This window comes from Xyrauchen texanus, chromosome 7, assembly GCF_025860055.1.
Source record: "Xyrauchen texanus isolate HMW12.3.18 chromosome 7, RBS_HiC_50CHRs, whole genome shotgun sequence".
Classification (NCBI taxonomy): Eukaryota; Metazoa; Chordata; class Actinopteri; order Cypriniformes; family Catostomidae; genus Xyrauchen; species Xyrauchen texanus.
This window is the reverse complement of record NC_068282.1, coordinates 12986304-13011179: the sequence shown is the minus strand read 5'-3', so window position 1 is coordinate 13011179 and position 24876 is coordinate 12986304. Positions and strand designations below refer to the sequence as shown.

General features: G+C 41.8%; 1 protein-coding gene across 1 annotated transcript in view; it reads left to right on the top strand.

The window, feature by feature from the left end:
• Window positions 1-11897: 11897 nt before the first annotated feature.
• The window catches only part of mst1ra (macrophage stimulating 1 receptor a), a 32972-nt gene continuing 19993 nt past the window's right edge, over window positions 11898-24876 (top strand). The window contains exons 1-3 of the mRNA XM_052130985.1: window positions 11898-12004; window positions 13471-14730; window positions 16141-16314. Of these exons, the coding sequence (XP_051986945.1) occupies window positions 13543-14730; window positions 16141-16314 (1362 nt within the window). The 5' untranslated portion in view covers window positions 11898-12004; window positions 13471-13542. The remainder of the gene's footprint in view (window positions 12005-13470; window positions 14731-16140; window positions 16315-24876) is intronic.

Here is a 24876-nt window from a genome sequence, read left to right as displayed (position 1 = left end):
AGCTGTGCAGATGCCTCTTCTCAGATTGATGTCAAAGCATAGAATAACTAGATTATTTCAAATCTCATGTAAACATGGTTCCCTTCCGAGGGAACTCGCACTGCGTCGTTGAAAACGACTCTTTGGGCTCCTTAGCGTGCGCCTCTGAAGTATGAATGAAACTATTCCAATCTTGATTGGTGTTGCGTCATGACGTAACATGTGACGGCATAACCGGATGCATAAAAGTGACGCCGGCACACACAAACATTAGCTTTCGCTCTTCAGCAAGCGCTCTATGTATATTGTTTGTCTTATTTGGTGTTGTTTGTCCTATTTAAAAGAATTATGGCCACCGAACAGTTCAAGAAGTGCGTGCACCCCTGCCCTCGTTTTATTATGGGTAGGGACACGCACGATTTGTGTGTGAACTGTTTGGGAGCGCAGCATGCACAGGCAGCTCTCGAGGGATCTGCCTGTGAAAGCTGTGAAGCACAACCCCTGAGAGTGCTGCGCTCCCGGTTGGCGTGCTTTGATGAGCACGGTCAGGCTCGCGTTCCCCACGGTTCTGGTCCCGCGTCTGTTGAGGCAGCGTGGCGATTGAGATCGTGGGGTTCGCAGCGGGATCTTGCAGATGAGAATGAGACTGCTCCGCACTTTCTCATTCTTCGCTTGAGGATCCCGAGCCTACTGTGAGTGGTGCAGAATCCGCGTCGCGGCTTCTTCTGCCCACGATCAGGTTCCAATGCTCGAGCTCTCTGCTTCCGAGGAAGTGGAAATGCTCAGCATTGATGTGGACTGACCGTGAGCCAAGCACGCCGGGTTTCGCCAAGCTTATGAGGAGCTGGTTCAGGTTGTGACGCGTGCTGTGGCCAGACTTAACATTAGCTGGCCACAAAATGAGCAGGGAACGCACGCCGGAAGCAAATTAGACGAAGCGCTTCCTGCAGCACACGCCACAACCCCAGCCGGGTTTGCCGCTTTTTCCCGATCTCCACAAAGAGATCTCGAGATCGTGGGATAAACCACATTCGTCCCGTGTCTCCACCCCCAGTGTGGTCGATTACAGCTATGTTTTAGGGGCACGGGATATGGGCTATGGGAAGATGCCTGTGTGGAGGAGGCTTTAGCCGGTTACCTCTCTCCTGAGTCGGCATCTTCCCTTAAAACCCCGGCGCTGCCTAGTAAGCCCTGCAGAGATACATCTGCATTAATAAGCAGGGCTTACATGGCGGCAGGTCGGGCTGGTTCATGCCTGCACTCAATGGCGATTTTGCAGGCGTATCAGGCCGATCTCCTGAAAGATTTAGACGAGGGGAGGGGCCAACTCCCGAAGATATCGCGGAGTTGCGCGAGAGCCGCAGATCTGTCTCTCCGGCCACTAAAGAGACGGCTCGCGCTATTGGCCGCTCTATGGCAGCTGTGGTGACCACGGAGAGGCATCTGTGGCTAAATTTGTCGGGAATAAAAGAAAAAGACAGAGCTTTTTTGCTTGATGCCCCGCCTCGCCCTCTGGCCTGTTCGGCGACGCCGTTACATCGGTCGTCGACAGGTTTCAGGAGGCGAGGAAACAATCTGCGGCGCTCAAGCAGTTTCTCCCCCGTAAATCCAAGTCTAAATCAAGTAGGGTGGGGCAAACAGATCAGCCCCAGCCTTCAGTCAGCTCCTCGCACCGTGCAGAGCAAAAGGAGAGCGTTTCCTCTAGAGCCCCTCCTCCAGGAGCTTGGCAACAGAGGAAACGCTCCCAGCGGAAGCCCTCCAGCCAGGGGGCCGACCTGAGGGACGTCCTTAAGGCTAGGAGGGCTTCGGGGAAGAGGTCCTAACCGGGGTGGTAGAACCTCGGAGGGCTTCCCTTAGTAGATTTTGTAGAGGCATGGAATCATCTTCCCAACATATCTGCATGGGTCCTGCATATAATAAAATCAGGGTACAGACTGCAGTTCGGGCACCGCCCCCCCAAATTCTCTGGGGTGGTGCAGACTACAGTGGTTCCGGGGCAGGCTCAGGTGATGGAACAAGAAGTGCAATCTCTGCTGCTGAAGGAGGCCATAGAACGTGTTCCTCATTCAGACAGGGAGTCCAGTTTTTACAGCCGGTACTTTATAGTTCCAAAAAAGGATGGGGGGTTGAGGCCGATTTTAGATCTCAGAGTTTTGAACCGGTCTCTGAGGAGGTTCAGGTTCAAAATGCTTACTATTCCTGTCATCGTGAGTCAGATCAGATCCGAGGACTGGTTTGTCACGATAGATCTAAAAGATGCCTATTTTCATGTATCCATCCTTCCATGTCACAGGAGGTTCCTGAGGTTCGCTGGGGCTGAAGCTTACCAATATCGGGTTCTTCCGTTCGCCTAGCACTATCTCCCCGCACATTCACCAAATGTATGGATGCAGCTCTTGCTCCACTGAGACTTCAGGGCATCCGTGATACTGAATTATATCGACGACTGGCTCATTCTGGCCCAGTCTCGAGAAATGGCGGTTCGGCATCGAGATGTCGTTCTTGGCCACATTCGAAGTTTGGGGTTGAGACTCAACACAAAAAAGAGTGTGTTACAACCATCCCAGTGCACAACGTTTCTGGGCGTTGTGTGGAACTCGGTTACGATGCAGGCACGCATGTCTCCTGCACGTATCGAGTCCCTTATAGCGATGGTGGCCGGGTTAAAGCTAGGCCAGGCCATCACCGTAAAGCAATTTCAAAGACTGCTGGGCCTCATGGCAGCGGCATCCAACATTGTACCTTTGGGCCTTCTAAACATGAGGCCCCTCCAGTGGTGGCTGAAAACCAAGGGGTTTTCCCCCAAGGGGAATCCATTTCGTATAATCAGAGTAACACGCAGGTGCCTTCGTTCTCTGCTAATATGGAAGAAACCTTGGTTCCTGTCCCAAGGGCCAGTGTTGGGAGCGTCATGCCGCCGGAAAACGCCTCCCTCACTGGCTGGGGCGCGGTCATGGACGGCCGCTTTGCCAGGGGTCTGTGGCAGGACCATCATCATTCTTGGCACATAAACTGTCTAGAGATGTTGGCTGTGTTCAGGGCTCTGAGGAGCTTCCTTCCAGACATCAAAGGTTACCATGTCCTAGTACGTTCAGACAATACATCAGTGGTAGCTTATCTGAACTGACAAGGAGGACTCAGATTGCGCCCTCTGTGCAGACTGGCGCATCAGATAATTCTTTGGTCCCAAGGGAAAATACTGTCTATCAGAGCAATATATATTCCGGGGGTTCAGAATCAGGGAGCAGACATCCTGTCGAGGCAGGGGCTGAGGCCCGGGGAATGGAGACTTCATCCAGAGGTGGTGAAGTTGATGTGGGACAAATTTGGACCATTGGAAGTGGATCTATTCACGTCTCGAGAGACGTCCCACTGTCCACTTTGGTTCTCCCTCTCACATCCAGCCCCACTGGGGTTGGACGCCATGGTACAGGCTTGGCCGAGGCTTCGCCTGTACGCATTTCCCCCGATCGCTCTGCTCCCGGGAGTCCTGGAAAGGGTCCGCCAAGCGGGCATCAGTCTTCTTCTGATTGCCCCGATGTGGCCGGCCCGAGTATGGTTCTCAGACATAATTTCACTCCTGATAGCTCCGCCATGGCAGATTCCTCTGAGGAGGGATCTGTTGTCTCAGGCAGGGGGCACAGTCTTCCACCCTCGCCCAGAGCTGTGGAAACTGTGGGTCTGGCCCCTGAGGGGTTCAGTACCTAAATGCTGGTCTATCAGTGGGGGTGGTTGAAACCATACTTAGCTCTAGGGCTCCGTCTACTAGGAGATTATATGGCCTCAAGTGGAATGTGTTCTCCACTTGGTGTAGAGAATATGAATTAGATCCAGTTAACTGCCCGGTGGCTTCAGTTCTGGAGTTTCTTCAAGATCGCTTCTCTGTGGTCTCTCCCTTCCACATTTAAGGTGTACGTGGCTGCCATTTCGGCGTTCCATGCACCACTGAGTGATGGGCCTCTGGGGAGGCACCAGCTGGTCATTCGTTTTCTCCGTGGTACATGGAGGATGAGACCGCAACCAGGTCCAGGGTTCCTGCCTGGGACCTGGCGGTGGTTCTCGAAGGGTTATCCCTGGCCCCCTTCGAACCCCTTCAGTCGGCTTCGCCCAAGGACCTGACGTTCAAGATGGCTTTTCTCTTAGCTATTACCTCTCTAAAGAGGGTGGGTGATCTTCAAGCCCTGGCAGTGACGCCAGCTTGCTTGTAGTTTGCCCCTGGCGGAGTTAAAGCCATTTTGCACCCGAGACCTGGCTATGTGCCTAAGGTGCCGTCTAACACGGCACGGTCTACGGTCCTGCAGGCATTTCATCCTCCACCTCATGTGTCGGCAGAAGAAGAGAGGCTCCATTTGCTCTGCCCTGTCAGAGCTTTGAGCTGTTATCTCGAGAGGTCCTCTTCCTGGAGGAGGTCGGACCAACTGTTAGTGTATTTTGGGTCACCTAGGAAGGGGCTCCCTGCCTCGAAACAAACCATTAGTAATTGGATTGTTCAGGCTATTATCTCGGCCTACAAGGTGCGCAATTTGCCTTCACCTTTGGCCGTAAGGGCTCATTGAACTAGAGGCATGGCGTCCTCTAGGGCTCTCTTATCGGGAGTACCCCTCCAGGAGATCTGTGAGGCAGCCGGTTGGGCTACCCCGCACACTTTCATCAGGTTTTATAGTCTGCACCTCCCTAGTACGCCTGGCGCACGTGTGCTCTCGTCCTAGCTGAGTGCCTGAGTTCAGTTTCACCCTAGGGCAGGCCTTTTTTCGGTGCGTGGCCTAGTGGACATTCATTCCCCAAAGAGTCGTTTTCAACGACGCAGTGCGAGTTCCCTCGGAAGGGAACGTCTCGGGTTATGACTATAACCCTTGTTCCCTGAGAAGGGAACTGCCACGCCCCTCAAGGCCTGAGAGCGGCTTGCTTCATCGCTAGGCTAATGTGTGTGTGTGCCGGCGTCACTTTTATGCATCCGGTTATGCCGTCACATGTTACGTCATGACGCAACACCAATCAAGATTGGAATAGTTTCATTCATTCTTCAGAGGCGCACGCTAAGGAGCGTTCCCCAAAGAGTCGTTTTCAACGACGCAGTGTCTCGTTCCCTTCTCAGGGAACAAGGGTTATAGTCATAACCCGAGACGTTTTCTTGCTTTGTCGGATTTCTTCAATAAGCTGATTTTTGAGATTTTTTTAACATATTGATGTGCATATTAACAGAATCTGCATCGATCAGTTTATTTTTGTATCTGTTTATAAACTTACCCCCCAATAAAGAAAAGCCTTTTAAGGCGTTTACATGACCACACATGTTGTCGACTTTTCAAGCATAATTGGTATAAGAACATACATATAAACGTGCTAATTACACAACAACTACACTACTATATCTATACACCTATAATTATGTTTTTTTTGTGTTTTGTTATTTGTGTATATATATATATATATATATATATATATATATATATATATATATATATATATATATATGTATTTCACTGTCCCTTACTTGTATAAGCTGTTATGTCTTGTTAACTTGTGTTTTGTTCAATAAAAAATAACAAAAAAATAATAATAATAATTACACAACTTTTTAGTCTTGATGACAATCCAAAATCTGAGTCAGAGGCAAGTTTGTTTTCTCTGTTTAATGTTCAAATACATGGGGATTTAAAGTTGAGTGAAGATAACTTTTGTTGTTGTTGTTGAGGTGAGTAGTTAATTTGCAAGGAAAGTATAACAATTGGATTTTTACTAATAATGTAATAATTATAAAAATGTTAACACTTTTTCAATACTCTTCTTACTTAATGTATTGGCTAAACGAGTGTACTGTGGCATAACTGCTTCCAAAATTTACAATGTGACCACATCTACCACTCCTTTTCTTAGTATTAGACTTCATATATTCCCTAATTGCCAATCAACAATCAAACAAGCAAATACGTTGTAATGGGATCTTAGTTCATGGGCAATGGAGGAGTCAGGGGACAATGAAGCAGGTTCAAGGTCAGTCTTTTATTCTCGTTTTCACACACACTCGACAGTAACTGTTGATAACCAAAGAAAACATTCTTAAATAAGTTAAAGCAGTCCAAATAATAAAGATCTCTCGGAGCGTGGTTGTTGTGCCTTCAGGTCACTCTCTCTCCCCCACTGATGCTCTGGCATCCCTTTTTGGTCTCCCTCGGCATCACTATATTGAGAGACAGGTGTTAGTGATAATTGTGAACCAGGTGACGAGGCTTAACGCTCTCTCTCTCCCGCAGGACGACACATGACCATGCCCACCATACCACATACATAAATATAAAAGAAAAGAACTATATCAATATTATCATTTAAATACACATAAATGTATCTTAAACATGGACAAATTACAGTATTTGCTATTTACGCTGTAAAAAGTGGGAACGAGCAAATTGCTGCCTTAAGGACTTGATCTAAATCAGGTTATTTCAGTCACAAGAAATCATATTTTTGACTTGAATAAAAAACAGTTAATATAGGTGTTACAACATGAAGAGCATTTTTATGTTAGCTTACTGGAAAAAAGATTTAGCCTATTTATTTTATTTTTTTTACAGTGTAGAGAAATAATTATGAATATTTAAGCAATATCACACCAGCAAGAGTGCGATACGGCCCTACATCAGCACTGCTGTGATTCGGCCGCAGATCGAGTGCCATATGGTAATCACAGTAGTGCTGATTTAGGGCCATATAGCACGATTGCGAGTGTAATATTGCTTATATACAACAGTTCAATGAACAAGTTCCTTTTTAAAAATGAGGATAAACTGAGTACGGTCACAATATAACGTATGACCTTGTCCTGTTTTACTGTTTCCCTTTTGTCTTCCATTTTGATACTTTCGTCACTCCATAGTTTTCACTTTTGAACCTTCTGTACCTCCATAGTCTTGTTAGCCATTGTGTTCATTGTTCATTGTTCTCACCTGTCCTCGTTAGTTTCCCATTGGTTTCTGTTCATCACCTTATCATGTCATTTTGAGTTCTGGTTGTTCATTGGTCCTGTCTTGTATTTATACCCTGCCTGTTTGTTCAGTCCCTGTCGATCGGTGAATGTTAGTAATGTTTGTTGGTATGTTTGTTAAGCCTAGAGATGGGCAGATCGAGGCTTCGTGAAGCAATGAAACGGTCGAAGCAAATGTGCCATTTTGTTTCGAGGCTTCGAATCAATCCGAAACCCGTCTCCACGGTGACACCTAGTGGTCACTTGCAGGTGTTGATCTGAAACAACCTTTACAAAGAGCTAATAAAAAAATGTGTTGTTTTTTTTTTTTATTATTGTATTTTTGTAATATATGAAGCTTGTAACCTGTAGTCTCTTCACATTGCATAATGTGATTTTGGTCATGAAAATGAATATTAATAAAAATAAATCAAGCCACAATGTCTCCCTTTCTTATAGATTTTTATTCAAAAATATTAATTTTTCTGCTGTTGAAGGACTCAGCCTACTTCTTTTTTACAGATAATTTCTCCAGCCTTTGAAAAATTCTCTCACAAGGGACACTTGTTGCTGGCATACAAAGATATTTTTTAGCTAGGACATACAAATGAGGAAAGATTACTGCTCTCTCTTTCCAGTAAGTTAGAGGATCATGAGTTCTGGGCAAAAACGCATCGCTGAGGTATTTTTTCACTTCCACTGTGGCATCAGCTGTAGGATTGTGTATCATCTGGGTCTCACGGATACTGATTGTCAAAATGTTCCCATAAACTGTCTTGTGTTTCAACTGGTGTTGATGATGGGCCTGATGTTGACATTTGTGGTTCTGAATTAAAAGAAAACGGCAATTAGTAACAAATCATAAACTGACAACACATATGAAGTATAAATTTCATGAATCACATTACATAAGATAACAGACTGAAACTCACCAGGAGTTGTGTTTGAACGCATCAGTGAAGCACACTCCAGTGTGATGTGCTTTTCAGCATCCAGGGCTTTGGCAGGATTTCCAAAAGCCACATTTTTAAACCTTGGGTCCAGCAGTGTAGCCAGTGCCAAGGCTCTAAAAGTCTCGTACCCTCCACATCTGGAGTGCAGACCTTCTTGTAGATGTGAGCCTATGAGCCAACACAAGAGAAAACCATATTAATTAAAATAATGACAACAATATGAGAGTTATGCCAATTACACGTATGGTCATAGTGTCCTACCTAATTGTACAGTTGATTCCTGCGTTGCATTTCCTTTTTTCTGTGCAAGCTTGTGCTGCAACATCCTGTACAATGGTATGAGCTTTGAAGCAGACACTCTCTGTTCCTCTGACATCTCTGTTGTTGCTAGTTTGAATGGTTGAAGAAGTGTCAATGACTGTTGAATAATGTCATACTCAAGACTTGTCAGGGAGCAGTATCACTGTTTAAATTGGCAAGTGCAGCAGCCACTGGCTCACGTTGCTCATACAAGCGTTGTAGCATGTCGAATGTGCTGTTCCATCTCGTTTCAACCTCCTGTATCATTTTCAGACTTGGTCTGCCCATCAAGCTCTGCATCTCCACAAGCTTGTCCTTTGCTTTGCAGCTGGATCTGAACAACCCCACTATCTTTCTGGCTTTCTGGCGAATTTCATTGATGACTGGGGTTTGATCCAGGGCCTTTTTCACTATCAAATTCAAATTATGAGCAAAACATGGGACATGGCGAAGGTTGAGTAGCTGGGCACTTAGGATCATGTTGGATGCATTGTCAGTCACCATGCAGTGAACTTTGGAGGTTATTCCCCACTCAGCCATTAGCAAGGCTTTAGCCTCCATGAGATGCTGGGCTGTGTGGGTTTGGTAAAACCTCCTTACACCCAGTAAAACAGTTGCCATTGTTGCCTCTGGTGTTATGTAATGGCATGTTACACCAAGATATCCATCCATATTAATGGAAGACCACATGTCAGCCGTAAGGCTAACAAATTCCGCCTTTGTAGGTCCTCCATTGTCTTCTCCTTGGTTGTGTTGTACCTTTCGCTGACCATTGTTTTAAGCACCTTCCGGGATGGGAGGACATAGCTTGGATCAAGCTTGTTCACAAAGGCCCTGAAACCCTCATCCTCCACGATGGTGAAGGGCTGCAGATCCTTCACCACCATGTTCAGAAGAGCCTCATCCAATTCCCTCTGTCTGCCTTTTAAAAGAGAAGATAAAACATACTTTCAGACAAATATATTGGAAAAATAGTAGCCTACCGTGAAAGTAGTCTACTGGTTCATTTGGAAACCTTCCTAAACAAAGTTATGTTATGAATATTTATGCTCAGTGTGCAGAGAAAGATAAAGTGCATTATAGAAATACAACAATTACAAAAAACAAAATGATGTCTTGGCTGTAGATTGGGTACTCATATGTAGACATATAAAATGTATATTCACAAAGTATAATATTATATTGACAACATTTGTTTTTAAAGTGATTGGCAGTTGTGATTGGGATGTTAGGCATGTCTTAGTCCATGGCCTTTCTAAACAATGGCCCAACACTTAGTTATTATATTTCACTTATAATTAGCCTATATTTCAAACAATGCATACCTTGCTTAGATGGCCCAGCAGTGTCAGTAGCAGGCCTTGGTACAGGGGGAACACTACCATCCTCTGCACCCTGCAGAATGGCAGGATGAATGCTCCTCAAATGGCGATCATGGATGATGTATTGTTGCAGTAGGCTGAGCTGCCGATCACAATACACACATCTCACTTTATTTGGGGTTTCCAAATGGAAATGCTCCCACACCACAGATGTACGGCATCTCTTCTGTGGAGCCTCCATTTCTTTCTTTCTTTCTTTCTTTCTTTCTTTCTATCTTTCTTTCTTTCTATCTATCTATCTATCTATCTATCTATCTATCTATCTATCTATCTATCTATCTATCTATCTATCTATCTATCTATCTATATGTAGCCTATCTATCTAATCAATCTATATGTATCTGTATATATATGTATCTATCTATTAATCTATATATATATATATATATATATTATATATATATATATATATATATATATATATATATATATTTCTATCAATGCATCTATTCATGTGTCACTATATGTACTCTGTGTGTCTCTAAGTCAATGTGTAAATGTAAATTAAATCCTAAATATAACTAAACAAATCGCGACTATAAATGTCACTATATCACCAAAAATCCACTATCTCAAAACCAAACTCCTCTCACAAAAACCCACGATATGAAAATGCGTTGACAAAACTTTTATACTGTGTGATTGTGTGATTTGTTCCCGAACCGACCAATCAATGAAACCCTGATTCGGCGGAGCACTCCACCTGATGAAACACTTAGACGCTTCATTTAGCCGTTGTCACGTGACGTGGGTGTTTTGAATCACGCTTCGGATCAGTGTTTCGAATCATCTTTGCTTCGGGATCTCGCAAAGCTTCGGAACGTCTGTTTCGCGCCAGCCATCCTTAGTTAAGCCTGCTCTGTGTTTCCTTCCTGAGTTCCCTGCTTATGTTTATTTCCCCATCATGGGTTTTCCTTTGTGTTTGTTTAGTTAAATAAAGTTACTGCTTGTGGATCCTCAACCTTCGTCTACCTTGTTGTCTGCCAAGCATTACACACAATGTACAACATTTTTGCATGGAACTATTTCTTACGCGAAGGATCAGAATCTGCCATTGCTGGTTCAAAACAAATGATGCGTCCAAGCCTTTGTTAGTTATTCAAAAATAGTTTTGAACAAGTTATTGAATAAACAAGGATGGATTTGTGTGTTTGTGAGTGAGAGAGTGTGAGAGAGAGATGGAGTGTGTGCGATTACCTGTTGCCACTCCCAAGCAGAGATGCTGTAAGCTTTATGAAGATCAGCTATCTCAGTGGAAAAATTGCATCCAAGCAGGGGTATTTCTCCCCATTTTGCAGTAGCCGGTGCGCAAGAGTCAATCACTATAGAAACCGCAAAGTCCTCCGCCAATTTAAACAGCACGCATTGTGTAATTAATCAGTCTGTTGTATCTCTCAGCTGTGATGAGCCGTAATGCTTAAGTTGTTCGCTTAAAGCCATTTAAAGCTATTTCCTAGCATTAGTAGTGTAGTAGTAATACAATTAAGTGATCATGAAGAGGTGCTGTATGTGAACACTGACTGACACAGATTCACTTCACATCACCTAACTGGCTCACATTACACACAAAAATGATCTTTTGCCACCTCCTGCTGGCTAACATATGAAATGTCAAAAAAAAAAAAAAAAAAAAAAAATACATGTAAGAGACACATTATACAGTAAATCTTAACACATATGAACTACTCTTAAACTTTAGTTTAAAACCGCACAAACACAAGTGGAGTGATACACACAGTGAAGCAATGGAGTTCTGATGTGTCAGACCATCAGTACTCATGGAACGTCTCTCGTCCAATCAGACTGGAGGACTAACTGTTGTAAATATATGGTACAAAATGCAGTTATTCTTTAGTTCCCTCTCTGTAGATTAATCTGTAAAAAGGGACGTTTATAGGACCAGATGAGGATATTTTTTATTTATTTGTGTGAAAATCCAGAGTTGCGTCACCAGTTGACTTGATGTCACACACTATGTAACAACATAACAACCAAAAATAAATTCAAACAATCACTCTTTATGTTCCTCCCTCCCAGTTTAAGCTTGTTGGACATCTTTTTTATAACCTTTGTGAGTGTGCATTATCTTACTTTTTCCTCACTCCAGGACAGAATTTAGCCTGGGGAAAAAAATTCCCTGCATTTCTTCAACAAAAAATTATTGGCCATAATAAAAGAGATTTTAGTTGCCTTCTAAATGTTTTCTGAGCGAAACTGCTGTTTAGACAAGTAAAAGGTTAAGGGTGTGCAACCCCTAATTTCAACCCCTTGGGAGACACTAATGTCAGGACAGGATTGTGCAATAGTACTTCCTTATGATGTATTTTAGGCGTGTACCGTGACTGGTGGAGTACCCGTCTGCAAATCTCATGCAAATACAAGAAGTCGAAACTGTCCCGTACGAAGAAACCGGTCAATCCTGGAATCTTGTGAGTTTTCGTTTGACCTTACTACTTTTCTACTAGTTTTTGAAATGCAATTTGTCATTCGAGCTCCAGCACGTGGGTTTGGTCGCGCGCACGTTCACACGTTCAGTTTATAGGACTTCAGAGAAAAAGGTAAAAGGCCACCGTCTCAGGTGAGCGTTAGGAACATTCTACATTCACATATATTTACCTAAAAAAAAAAAATCAATAATTTACCACCGTTCTTCCTTTTATTCTTCGACTTTTTATAACATGTTCACATACACATTTTATTTAAGTTCTATACTATCTCACTGTACATTGATATTATACGTGACCAAGCCCGAAAATCAAAGCTGATAATAATATTTCACTGACACGGCGCGGTGTATATCGATTATTTTTGTAAATTGTGGGTAAAAGTTGAATTTTGATTATCATTGTGCTGATTTTTTGTGCTGGTGAAAATACATTTCTCCATTCTACATACATTGCGCAATCATTCCTTCTACTCATTTACCATGGGTAACTGCAGGCAAAATATCAAATTAATATGGCAACGCCTTTAAACAGTTATGTTTTATTTATTCTTAGAGCACTGTGACATCTTAGACCATGTTAACACGATTTTATGTAGTAGATTGATTACCTATGCTATTTTGGCTGAAATTATGGTTACCATGGTAGGTATTTGTAAGAGACTTTTTTTATTTCTTTTATTTTATTTTATTTTATTTTCTTTAGTTCTCCAAAAATGAAAATTCTCTCATCATTTACTCACCCTAATTTTTTAAAGGATATTTGAGGTAGGTCCTGGCAACATCCAAAAAGCACATTAAAGCAGGGTAAATGTAACCCATATGACTCCAATGGCTTAATCTAGATATTCAGAAGAAATATAAATGTGGGTGAGATATAGATCAATATTTAAGTCCTTTTTTACTATTAATCTCCACTTTCACATTCTTCTTTTGTTTTTGGTGAGGGAAGATAATTTATGGTAAAAACTGACTTAAATATTGATCTCTTTCTCACCCACACTTGTCATATCGCTTCTGAATAAATAGATTTAAATACTGGAGTCATATCGATTACTTTTATGCTGCCTTTATATGCATTTTGGAGCTTAAAATGTTGGTATCTATTCCCTTGCATTGTATGGACATGCAGATATTCTTCTAAAAATCTTTGTTTGTGTTCAGCACAACAAAGAAATTCATGCCCTTCTGGGATGGCATAAGAATGAGTAATTGATGAGAGAATTTACATTTTTGGGTGAACCATCCCTTTGAAGTTTTAAGTAAAATCAAAGTGGCAGTGACCAATTTGAATTTACATACTGATAAATAGTTGAATGAGTTGACGAGTTGAAACTCTGAAAACTCATAAAATTGAGTAGAAATGACAAAGTACTCTTACAAGTTACTGTAAATGTTTGGAAACAAAAATGTTATGATATAATGATGATATACATTTTTTGTTTCATTCAGACATCCTGGTTTATCTTCAGCATGTGTTAAGGAGCAGTGACATACTCTTTCAGACTACATAGAAAAGTGGAGATGTTATTCAGCCCCAGGACTTTATTCAATTGTGTCTGGTTACAGATACATCTGACATGTGCCCTAAATACATGTCCTACGGTGCCACAAATAGCTTTGAATTTTTCTGTTAACTATTCAGTCCCCTTTTTCCAAACTAAAAAAGCCATACAGAATATAGTAGTTTATAAATATTTTGACGAGGTCTACGTGGCCTCTCAAAATGTGATTGAAGCTTTGGACAGTCAGCTCACCAAACTGTGGGAATTACAAACAGGCCCTGTTGACAGTCCAGAGTGTCAGACCTGTCACTGTGATGCTGAGAGTGTAACAGGGACATCACTGGATACAGATAACCAGGTTCTCGTTCTAGAGCCTCAGGACCATCTTGACTTCCTCTACATCTGTGGGAGCACCCAATATGGAATCTGTACAGTCCTTGAATTAAACAAAGGTGAACGTGTTAACCCTGAGTGCTTTTTTAATAAAAATGCCAATTCGCCTGCAGATTGTCCTGATTGTGTCGCTAGTCCTCTCGGCACAATGGTTAGTGCAGTCAAAGATGGCTTTTCAACTTACTTTTTTACCGCAGCTACCATCAATAGCACCATTGCTGGGTCTTATGGCAAGCAATCCCTCTCAATTCGCCGCCTACTCGCCACAGAGAATGGTTTCGACAGCCAAGTGAAGGGCTTGACAGTTCTTCCTGAATTCCAGGATACATTTACCATTGACTACATCTATACCTTCTCCACAGTAGAATATGTGTATTTCTTATCTGTACAGTGGGAGAACCCACTGAAACCAGACTCCAAGTTGCAGACCCATCTTGGGCGGCTGCCGATCAAGGATAGTGAGCCTTGGATGTACAGGGAGATAGTTCTGGAGTGCCGGTTTGAGCCCAAACGAAGGAGAAGGAGCTTCCGGGATGTTGTGTACGACTCAGTTCAAGCTGCCCACTTCAGCACAGCAGGCAAAGAGCTGGCGGATGAATTAGGGGTGAAGATGGAAAGCCTGATCCTGTATGGTGTGTTTGCTAAAACAGATAAAGAGGGCAAACCTACCAGTCAGTCTGCCTTGTGCGCATTTCCAATAGACTATGTGAATAATGCCATTGAAAAGGGGGTTGAGTCCTGCTGTTCAAAAGGGACAGAGCGGCTCTCACGAGGACTGTGCCATTTCCAACCATGTGAAATGTGCCCTCATGAGGTGAGTTCATATTCCTCTCCAAGGAAGTAGTAATTGAAAAACATAATATTCAGATCTTATTCTATTATTCTACCCATCTTTTAAATTTACAGATGATTTGTAGGTAGTTTTAAAATGTTTTCACATTAATATTTAAGTGCATTACATTTTAAATATGAATGATGTTTAGCCCTACTGAAAAATCTGAATATGAAATATTTCTAACGTTGTCTAAAACAAGACTTCCCTGTCTCTTATTTGTTAAATGGTTTCATTGGTCTATTTTATATTCTTCAACCTGTACCTTAAAAGGAGTGGACCATAAAATAATTACAGTGGTTGAAATTTTAGCCAGTTCCAGGAAATGACTCACACAAATGTTTGATATTTGTTTAAACTCAAAAGTGAAGCTGGAAGCGCTCAGAAAGAGCAATCTGTTTGAGTCAATTGTTATCACTGTTATTGCATGTTTTTTGAATGTCTCTGTTGTGTTGTTGAATTCATGTAGTCACTGTCTATTACGCAGATACCAGCGGCCACATGTTCATACATGAATAAAATACGTCATTATAATACTATTATCAGAAGTTTGCGTTTTAACTCTCAGGATCTTTAATAGGCAATGAGCCAGCCAGAGATAGCAAATCAAACATGCCATGGTGGATTTTTCAAGTGGCATTACATCAACGGTTTGTTTTAAAAACAGTAATAAAGGGGGTGTCTAATATAAAAGAAGATGTAGATACTGTATGTAGGTATATGTAGCATTTCGTAAAGCAATTTAACTGTTTTCAAACTTGAAATGAAAGAATGTAAAGTATTTTCCACAAATCCCAATTTGGTGTTCAAGCTAGGTAGGCTCTAGGAGCAGGAAATTATTTATTATTGCCAGATGGTGTCTGCAGCCTTCCTTTTACAAGTTGTTGCTTCCTTTTCTCTGTGTTGCTGTTAACGTGGATGTGATTTAGTTTTTCACTGTTGCAGAAACAAATTCCCTAATGATCTAAAGATCTGTAAATGGAAAATGTTCAATATATGCTGCATTTATATAAAGTCATAACAAAATTGGCACGGAATGGGTAGTGAATAAAATTTGGATTTGATAAAGTGTAAATGAAGTAATGGGATTTTTACTAAGATAACAATCCACTGTCCTTCTCATATGGGCAGTACACTTGCAGTGTATACAGTATTTCTGAAATAAGTTATCTTAATACAGTATATACTGTGTTTGCTAAGTGCTGGGTGTGATGTTTGCAATTTTGCATGTTAAATTTTGTCAAACTGGAATTTTTTGTCATTGGCCTGGAAATGTCATTTTTATGTTTTTTGCCGAGCAGACAAATTACAAGTCCATACATTAAAAACACATTAGTGAACTTTTGAGCAAACATATATTTAATCTGCACGTTATTGTTCTATTTTGTTTAGAATCCAGAGAGTTTGGCATGCAAAGCACTTCCCACCATGGTGTCAAAGCCTTACTACAGAGTGGACTTCTTCAATGGGGAGATGAAAGATGTGCTCTTCACTTCTATTCTGGTCACAACCATTGACATAAAGACTGTGGCGCACATCGGCACAGATCATGGAAGGCTCATACAGGTTTTTATTGTATCACCCTTGAATCGTTTTTAGTTGCATATTATTATACAGTCATATAAATCAATCGGACACTGCTATGATTAAAATCCAAAGTCTAGTTTGGAGTAAACCATAACAAATGTAAAGGAGTCCTTTATGAATAAAGGAATCCCGGAGTCTCATACTCTCAAACACGCACTGAAATGGATAACAAAATAATGATTTGTTTATTTACTAAACAAAGGAAAGGGGAGCAGCAGAAACTTCAGGAGGGTGAAAGGCCAAAACAATAAACAAAACAGAACTATCTAGAAGGAAAAGTCTAACCTGAAGTTTAAAAAAATAAAAAATAAATAAACAACAAAGGCTTGCCTCCCTCACTGGCAAGCCTTTATCTTATATATATATATATATATATATATATAATAATAAAAATATTCAGATCATTTAAATGCATTACATTCTTGTGGCAGAAGAGTTATTCATTGATAAGACAATACAAAAAGCTGCTTTAGAATACAATGTATTGTTTACTACCATATTATTGATCATAATCAAATTATTGGCATACAGTTCACAGCAATCCATTTCACAAGTGAATTTGTCAGTCAGTTGGAGATTTATTATGAGGGCTTGTTTAAGAGCCTGTCAATCTACACCTTCACCAGATATGCCTGTGTAGCATCTCATACTTACATTTATGAATACTAAACCTTGCCAACAAAAGCAGAACATTTATCAAATAATATTCCTTCTGAAGAGACATGTCATAGCTAAAAAAACCCTGAATAAAACATTTTAAAAACAAAGTTGAAAGCTGGGAATGATATGATCTCTAACAATCTTGCAGAAATCAGACCAAAAACAAGTCGAGTAGGGACAACTCCAAAATAAATGAAAAAATGTTTCTGCCTGCAGGCCACAAAATGTACAGACTATATCGACATCATAATTCAATCTCTCTACAAGAAAATAATTAGTGGGCTAGTACTTATAAATAAGTTTGAAGGAAATTTCTTTGATTTTATTCGTGATTAAATATTCATGGGTTAATTTCCAAATTTTGGAATCTCAATTCAGCCACACCCCGCATCAGACATGCCTGTGTAGTGTAGCGAATCAGCTCTATATTCTTCCACCATTAGGTAGCGAATCAGCTCTATGAAATATTAATAATCAATCATAACTTGTTATAATCAATTATGAATATTTGGATCAGTTAATCGGGTTAACTTGATGTAGCTACATTAACATTACAACCAAATACTCGGTTCATCCCGTGAACACTCAATATTGGTTATTAATTAATTAATTAATAGAAAGGTACATTTCCGGGGCATGGGAAATGTCTTTCTTACTAAGTATTAAGAGCAAGTAGTCAAAATCTATGATTAGTGACTTTAGATATGAGCTTGAGACACAGACAACTTTACATGTGACATGAACAAGACTTTATTAACTAGACTAAACATTTAAACTAATCTAACATACATATACATACATTCATACAGTTTACCAAGGGAAAGAGGGCTGAAGCAGAATACAGGAAGTTATAGCATTGTTTGAAGTTCAGCAGATCATCAGCCTGAGCAAACCATCATATTAGTTCTGACACGCCCTTTTTAGAAAGGGGTTAAGGATACTTAATGTATCAAATAATGAGACTAAGTTTGATACTTGCATGTCCCATTTGAAATAAACTGTCCTGATGCAATTTGTTGAGGCTCCAGTTGATCTTTGATGTTGTCTTGATGAGAGAGAGAACCAGTGAGAGTCAGAGGATCTTGGTGAATGGGCAGTCAAGGCTGTAGGTAGCCTGGCACATGCTTGGGAGTCCTTGGGGCCTTCTAGTGTGGCATGATTCAGCGAGAGAGTGAGAGAGCACAAGGCTCAGAGGGCAAGAGAGCAAGAGATAAGCGACAGGTCTAAGAGCGAGCTAAGAGAGAGGATGAGAGGAAGTGGGCGCAGCAATTTTATACCCTCGGGAAACAGGTCCCACCTCTCATTGGCTCGACCAATAAGAAGGGTTTGAGTTCTAGGCGGGAATTTGGTTTATTGCTCTTTGTTGTAAAATTGCCCATTGCATGTGCAAGAAAGAAAATAGGAAATATACTTTTAATACTAATATGTTGTTGTTATCGACATATCATGTACACAGTCATTTCAATCTTCAAAATACCAAGTTATAGAGACCAAATATGCCACACATATGATTTTGGTTAACCATAGTATGCAAAGTCTGAAACATTAACCCATTAGTTTGCAAGAAAACATAGATCAAGCACATTTAAGGGAAAATGTGAGATGGCACATTAGATACATGTCAATATTTATCACATAGATATATAGAATATATATATAGGATTAACAGGGTTCATTTCTCTTTCTCAGTAAGAGAATGAAGGGAGGGTCAGCACTTCTCCGAACATTCCTTTGGAGGTCGTAAAGGCCTCCATTACTCTGGGCATGAGAGAGTTCCTTTGTCAAAGCTCATTTGCATGTTTATGACAGTAAGAGATTTTGGGCTGAATGACTCAAAAGATAGTAAAACATCGCGTAATATCATTCTACAGAGATCTTATATTCGAATTCAGCTCGGACAAATCGTAAGGTTTAATTTGATACCAAGAAAGGTATATTTAGTACACTTAATAAGGGAATATACACGGAGGCTATTAAATATGAGGCCTCAGATTTTAAAACACACAACGAAACAGTTCTAACGAGTTTGATATACCTCAGAAATACACAACATACAGGGATTACACGTATTTCATTAGCAATATGCAGTTCTGTGTTTAACTGAAAAACACACACACACACACATTTTTACGTTCAAAGTTTCCCCCTTCCTGTCCACACGATAAGCACGTGGTGAGCATGCGGATGTCACATGCGGTTCTCTGTCAATAGTTCATTGTCTCTTTGTCAATACATTTATTGTGCTTGTGGAGGCTGGTTGGCGCTATTTCAGTAATTAGGGGGGTTTTTAACAGTAAGTTCTTGTTTGTTCGGGAATCTGTTAAGGCACTGATCCTCCGCCATACCTTACAGTAGTGTCTCAGGTGTTTTACGTCATAAACATAAAATGTTTAGGTCACTGTGTCAAGTTAAATATAGTTAATACTCAATCTTTAAACACATCTTGAGATCCTTAGTTCGTATTTGCGCTCCTTCGAGTTTTTTGAACGCAAGAACGTAACGCATGTTTGTGTTGTTGCTGCTGCTGAAGTATTTTCTTCACTGTATAAACTGCACGTTGCTCATACAGCTGAAATTTCACTTACTGCCCTCTGGAGTAAACAGGTGGTACTACAAGCTTGCATTCCTCAGGAATCTTCTGTCGTCGGGGCAGTGCGATTAATTGCATACGTTTTTTTTAACACGTTATTTTTTTGTAAAATGAATGCACTGAATTAACGTGTTAAATCGACAGCCCTTGTTATTAGCAATAATTATTCAAATCAATAGAACAATGATTAGAATCAACATTAGCTTATTAATCCTTCAAATCAACAGTCATCAAAGATAACTATCAATTATCAAAATCAATAGAATATTAATAAGGATTAATATTGCTGGGGCACCACCCTGGAATCAGGGTCTAATAACCAGACAGTATAACAGTCTCAATATAGGATTGTTCTCTTAGGAAAGTCGACATCTGGAGAACATCGACATTCAAAAGGAAAACAACAAAGGTTTGAATCTGAGCACTGACATCTCCTGCCAGCCCTTCGCACAGGTGCATTCAGAACGATATCAAAACTCTTCTCTTTAAAGTATAACAAAGTTTATTGATGTAGTAATATAAATTAATAATCAATACAATGCAGTCGATAAACTTACGTCTTCCAACTACAAACTAAACAGTAAAATGATTAGATATTGTAACAGATAAGCCTATAATACATGAGAGGAGGGTAGGTGTGTGTGTGTGAGTGGGTGTATGTGTGTGAAGGAGAGAAGGAGGGCACAAATGGGCAGGTGTCACTCTTTTGGAGAGTACGTCATGCAAGTTTTCCTGCCAGAGAATGTGGCCGCGAATGTGGGCGGAGAGACTGGTTAATGGCGTCTGCCCATTTAACATGTGTCTCTGCTGGGACGATAACTTAGGGACAAAGCTGGGCTGTATCACCAAGTTATCTGTTCGCCAAATGTATGTGCAGGTATGTTTGTGAGGGGTTGTGTGTGTGTGTGCAGTTAGTATGACAGTTAGACACCAAAGCCGATTTTAGTGATCATGGGAGAGAAGGCAACCATTAGTTTTATCACTCGAAGTGAATGGCTCGTAATCCGTCCGCAACGGTCATTGGTTGTTTAATGGATAAACTCAGTGTGCCGGTCTCACCCGTGATGGCGGAAATGCACAAACAGCCCAACGTGGTTGGATGACAATACAGAAAATCTCATTCGTTGTAACAGTAAGTTACATTCATACCTTGAGTATTATTAGTAGCAAGGAGTGGACTCGGCGGTCCGTAAACTGTACAAGCAACCACCTTGATACACAAGAATAACACACTATAATAATCTATCTCTGCCCAGACGTAAACCTCTTACTTGAGTCACGTGAGGACGTGGGTAGAATGTGTGTTCGTCCATCTTATGACTCGGTTCCTCGAAGTTCGGGTGATGATGGGAGGTCGTTTCCTCGCTCTGTCACAAATTAGCTCAGCACATCTGAGACAGGAGAGGGGAGTCAGAGAATGGAATTTCCCAGCAGCTTTTATCCCCACAGCTCACAGCCAGACCAATCCAGGCACCTTTCATTATTGGTCTCACCTTGTATTCAATAGAGTGATAGAACAAGGGAGAGAGCAAAGGAGACAGAAGACAGGGAAAACACATGCACACAAAATACACACCCACCCCAAAATACACAGACAAAACAAATTATATAAATTCCCACTTGAATACCTCTTAGGACGTAAAAGAGGCCCGGGTATACTTAATATTTCTACAACTGTTTTGTGACACTCTTTTAGTATAGTCAATGGCCAGCGCATGCACAGATGATGCGCACAGACGAGGACCACGTCCACTGGTCAAGAAATTTGCATCACACATACTGTGCATGGAGCGATCCGCAACATGAACACACAAAGTATACTTTGGCCTTTAAGCTAGTGGTGGATTTAGGCATGGGCGACATGGGTAGCCAGGGTCGCACGGGGTGCTTGCTGGGGGTGGCACAGACCTCCCTAACTGGAACCAGTTGGTTTAAAGTTACTTCAAAATGGATAAGAAAAGTAAAATTGCTTCTAAGAAAAGCCCTAGCAACATTTGTTTGCAGATGCCACTTGGTTTAATATTTTTATGTTATAGTTAGTATAAATTTAGTTGTCCAATTCCATTCTGGGGCTATGTTCAATTCTATAAAAAAGAGATGTACTTCTTGGTAAAAACAGGTTTTGTTTCAAATATAACTAGGGATGCATCAATGTATTGTCTGCCGATATTTATCGGCCAATTATTGATCAAATTATAACCATTGGCATATTGGTTATTAGCGTGAAAAAACTATATGAAAAAACAATGTTTTATTTATGGTTAATTTGTATGGTAAAAACTCAAGTCTCAAATGCACAATCCAGAAATAATAATAGCCACAATATGTAGAAGGGTTGGCACTACTAAAAAATGTCGTTCTCACTTTAATTAGCCATTTAATTGCGAAAGTGGCACTTACCTATAGTCTATGTGATGAGGGAATCCATCTAAATCACTTGGAAACCAGCAGATTTTGACTTCTGAGACATCTGTATGATATCAGTTAATGCTGCATGATTGATTGAATTAAGATTGAAATCGCAAAATGGCCTTTCGTGGTCACTAAACCTTAAATTTATTTTACTAAATTTTGTCTGCATTCAGCGCTTCAATCAGCAGAAGTACAAAATATAATTTTTTTCATATCAATCATCCTTTTTATCATACTTAGTTATTTTTTTGTATCTTCTCTTTATCTTTAATTTTGTCTCTCTTCAAAATTTGGGCCTGTGTTCAACAGATCCAATCCATATTTAATGGAAATTATTTATTGGTAGAACAGTAAAAAGGCTTGTTCCTCTTTGTTAATTTTTTAAACCATAAGCCTTAAGTAACTGTGATCTGATGACAAAATAAGGTAAGTGTCATTGTTATCACTATCAGCCTATAATTGTTTTTTAAAATCGGTACCGGCCAAAACGTTTTGGTTACTGATGTAACCTTCCAGTGCTTGCCGAACTGGCCGGCTGAGCATCAGCCCAGGATGGACCAGGTTTGGAAGCAGCCACGTTGGCTCCTTGCTTCATGAAGAAGGAAGTGAGCCGCGACCACAATGTTCTCATGGGCATGTTCTTGCAATGAGAACATGACCCTTCCATGAAAGCTGCCTTGGTGTGCTGGCACCCCAAGCACTCGAGACTCGAGATTTCATTGCTGTCCTGAGGTGAGAGATTATGGCCACATCCGGTAGCGCAAACGCAAATGAATGCCATCTCCTTTTATACCCTTATGTCCGGGGTGGAGAATGGGATGCAAATTCCACTTGCCAATTCTCACTGGAATTTTCTATTTCAAGCAAAGGTGATTGGAGATCTCAAGATTGAACCCCTATTGTCACTACGAGGTCTCGTTCCCTCCATCAGGGAACAGAGGTTACATCAGTATCCAAGACATTTTAGCCGGTACCGAATTTAACAAACAATTATAGGCTGATAACGATAACAATGACAGACAGGGAACAGGGCCATATTAGGAACATGTTAGCCAGCTACAGGCCCAGTTCCAGATCAAAATCACTGCGGGTGCTTCTGTAAATAGTGGGGGTGCTCTGTATAAAGTGGAGATGTATCATGTTTAAATGCTACTAAACAACATAAAGAACAGTTTTTCATGTACAAAAAATTTATTGCTTCATTAAAAAAAAATTTCACATGATCTGTTGCTGAAAGTGACAACAAAATGCTATGCCTGCAGATTAGGACATACATTGATGCAGCATTTTGTGCGTTCACAAAATGCAAGGATTTATGTGTGTTTGCTGGGATTCAAGGAAATCTGCTTGCCAATTTACAGTATTGGTCTTACATATTCAATCCCAGTTCCGGCTTCCGAGTCTTCCACGCCATGTCACAGCCACGTCTGAGTCTGCTCCACACCATTTCACAGCCACGTCTGAGTCTGCTCCACGCCATGTCACAGCCATGTCTGAGTCTGCTCCACACCATGCCACAGTCAAGTCTGAGTCTGCTCCACACCATGTCACAGCCAAATCTGAGTCCGCTCCACGCCATGTCACCTCCACGTCTGAGTCCACTCCACGCCATGCCACAGCCAACAAGTCAGTGCTCACGACTGCCACAGCCAACTAGCTGGAAGCTTTGTCCATCACAGAGCCAGTGTTGCCTGCCTCGTCCGTCCCAGAGACTGTGTTGCCAGACTCGTCCGTCCCAGAGCCTGCGTTGCCAGCCTCGCCAACTTCGGCCTCATGGAGGAGGAGGACAAAGGCTTCCGTTTCCAAGTCTCAGCCCATGTACACTACCACAGAGATAATTTTCAAGTCTCTGCCCAGACCACAGACGTCGTCTCCAATTCTTTGTCCTTGTACATGACCACGGAGGTTGTTTCCAAGTCTCAGCTTATGTACAGAACCATGGAGATCGTTTCCCAGTCTCAGCCCATGTTCACGACCACGGAGGTCGTTTCCAAGTCTCAGCCCATGTTCATGACCACAGAGGTCATTTCCAAGTCTCAGCCCAGGTTCATGACCACGGAGGTCGGTTCCAAGTCTCAGCCCATGTTCATGACCACAGAGGTCGTCTCTGAGTCTCTGTCCATATACACGACCACAGAGGTTGTTTCCAAGTCTCTGCCCATGTACATGTCAATGGAGGTTGTTTCCAAGTCTCTGCCCATGTACACGTCAATGGAGGTTGTTTCCAAGTCTCTGCCCATGTACACGACCACAGAGGTCATCTCCGATCATCTGCCCTTGTACATGACCACAGAGGTCGTTTCCAAGTCTCTGTCCATGTTCACGACCACAGAGGTCATCTCTGAGTCTCTGCCTATGCCCACGACCACAGAGGTCATTCCCAAGTCTCTGTCTATGCCCACTACCACAGAGTTCGTTTCCGAGTCTCAATCCATGCCCACAACCACAGAGGTCGCTCCAAAGACTGCTCATGTTCATAACCACAGAGTTCGTTTCCGAGTCTCAATCCATGCCCACGACCACAGAGGTCACTCCCAAGACTCTGCTCATGTTCATGACCACTGAGGTCATTTCCCAGTCATCCAGGACTCTTAGTCTTGAGGCTTCCACCTCTCTGCCTTCTACAGCTTCGCTCCTCGAGCCTGCCACAGCTCTGCTTTCCATGGCTGCTTCCCTCGAGCCTCCTACTGCTCCGCCACCCACGGCTGAGCCCCTCAAGCCACCATGGCTCTGCCTTCCATGGTTTCATCCCTCGAGCCTCCCACAGCTCTGCCTTCCATGGCTTCGTCCCTCGAGCCTCCTATGGCTCTGCCTTCCAAGGCTCTGTCCCTTGAGCCTCCTATGACTCCTCCTTCCACATCTCCATCCCTTGAGCCTCC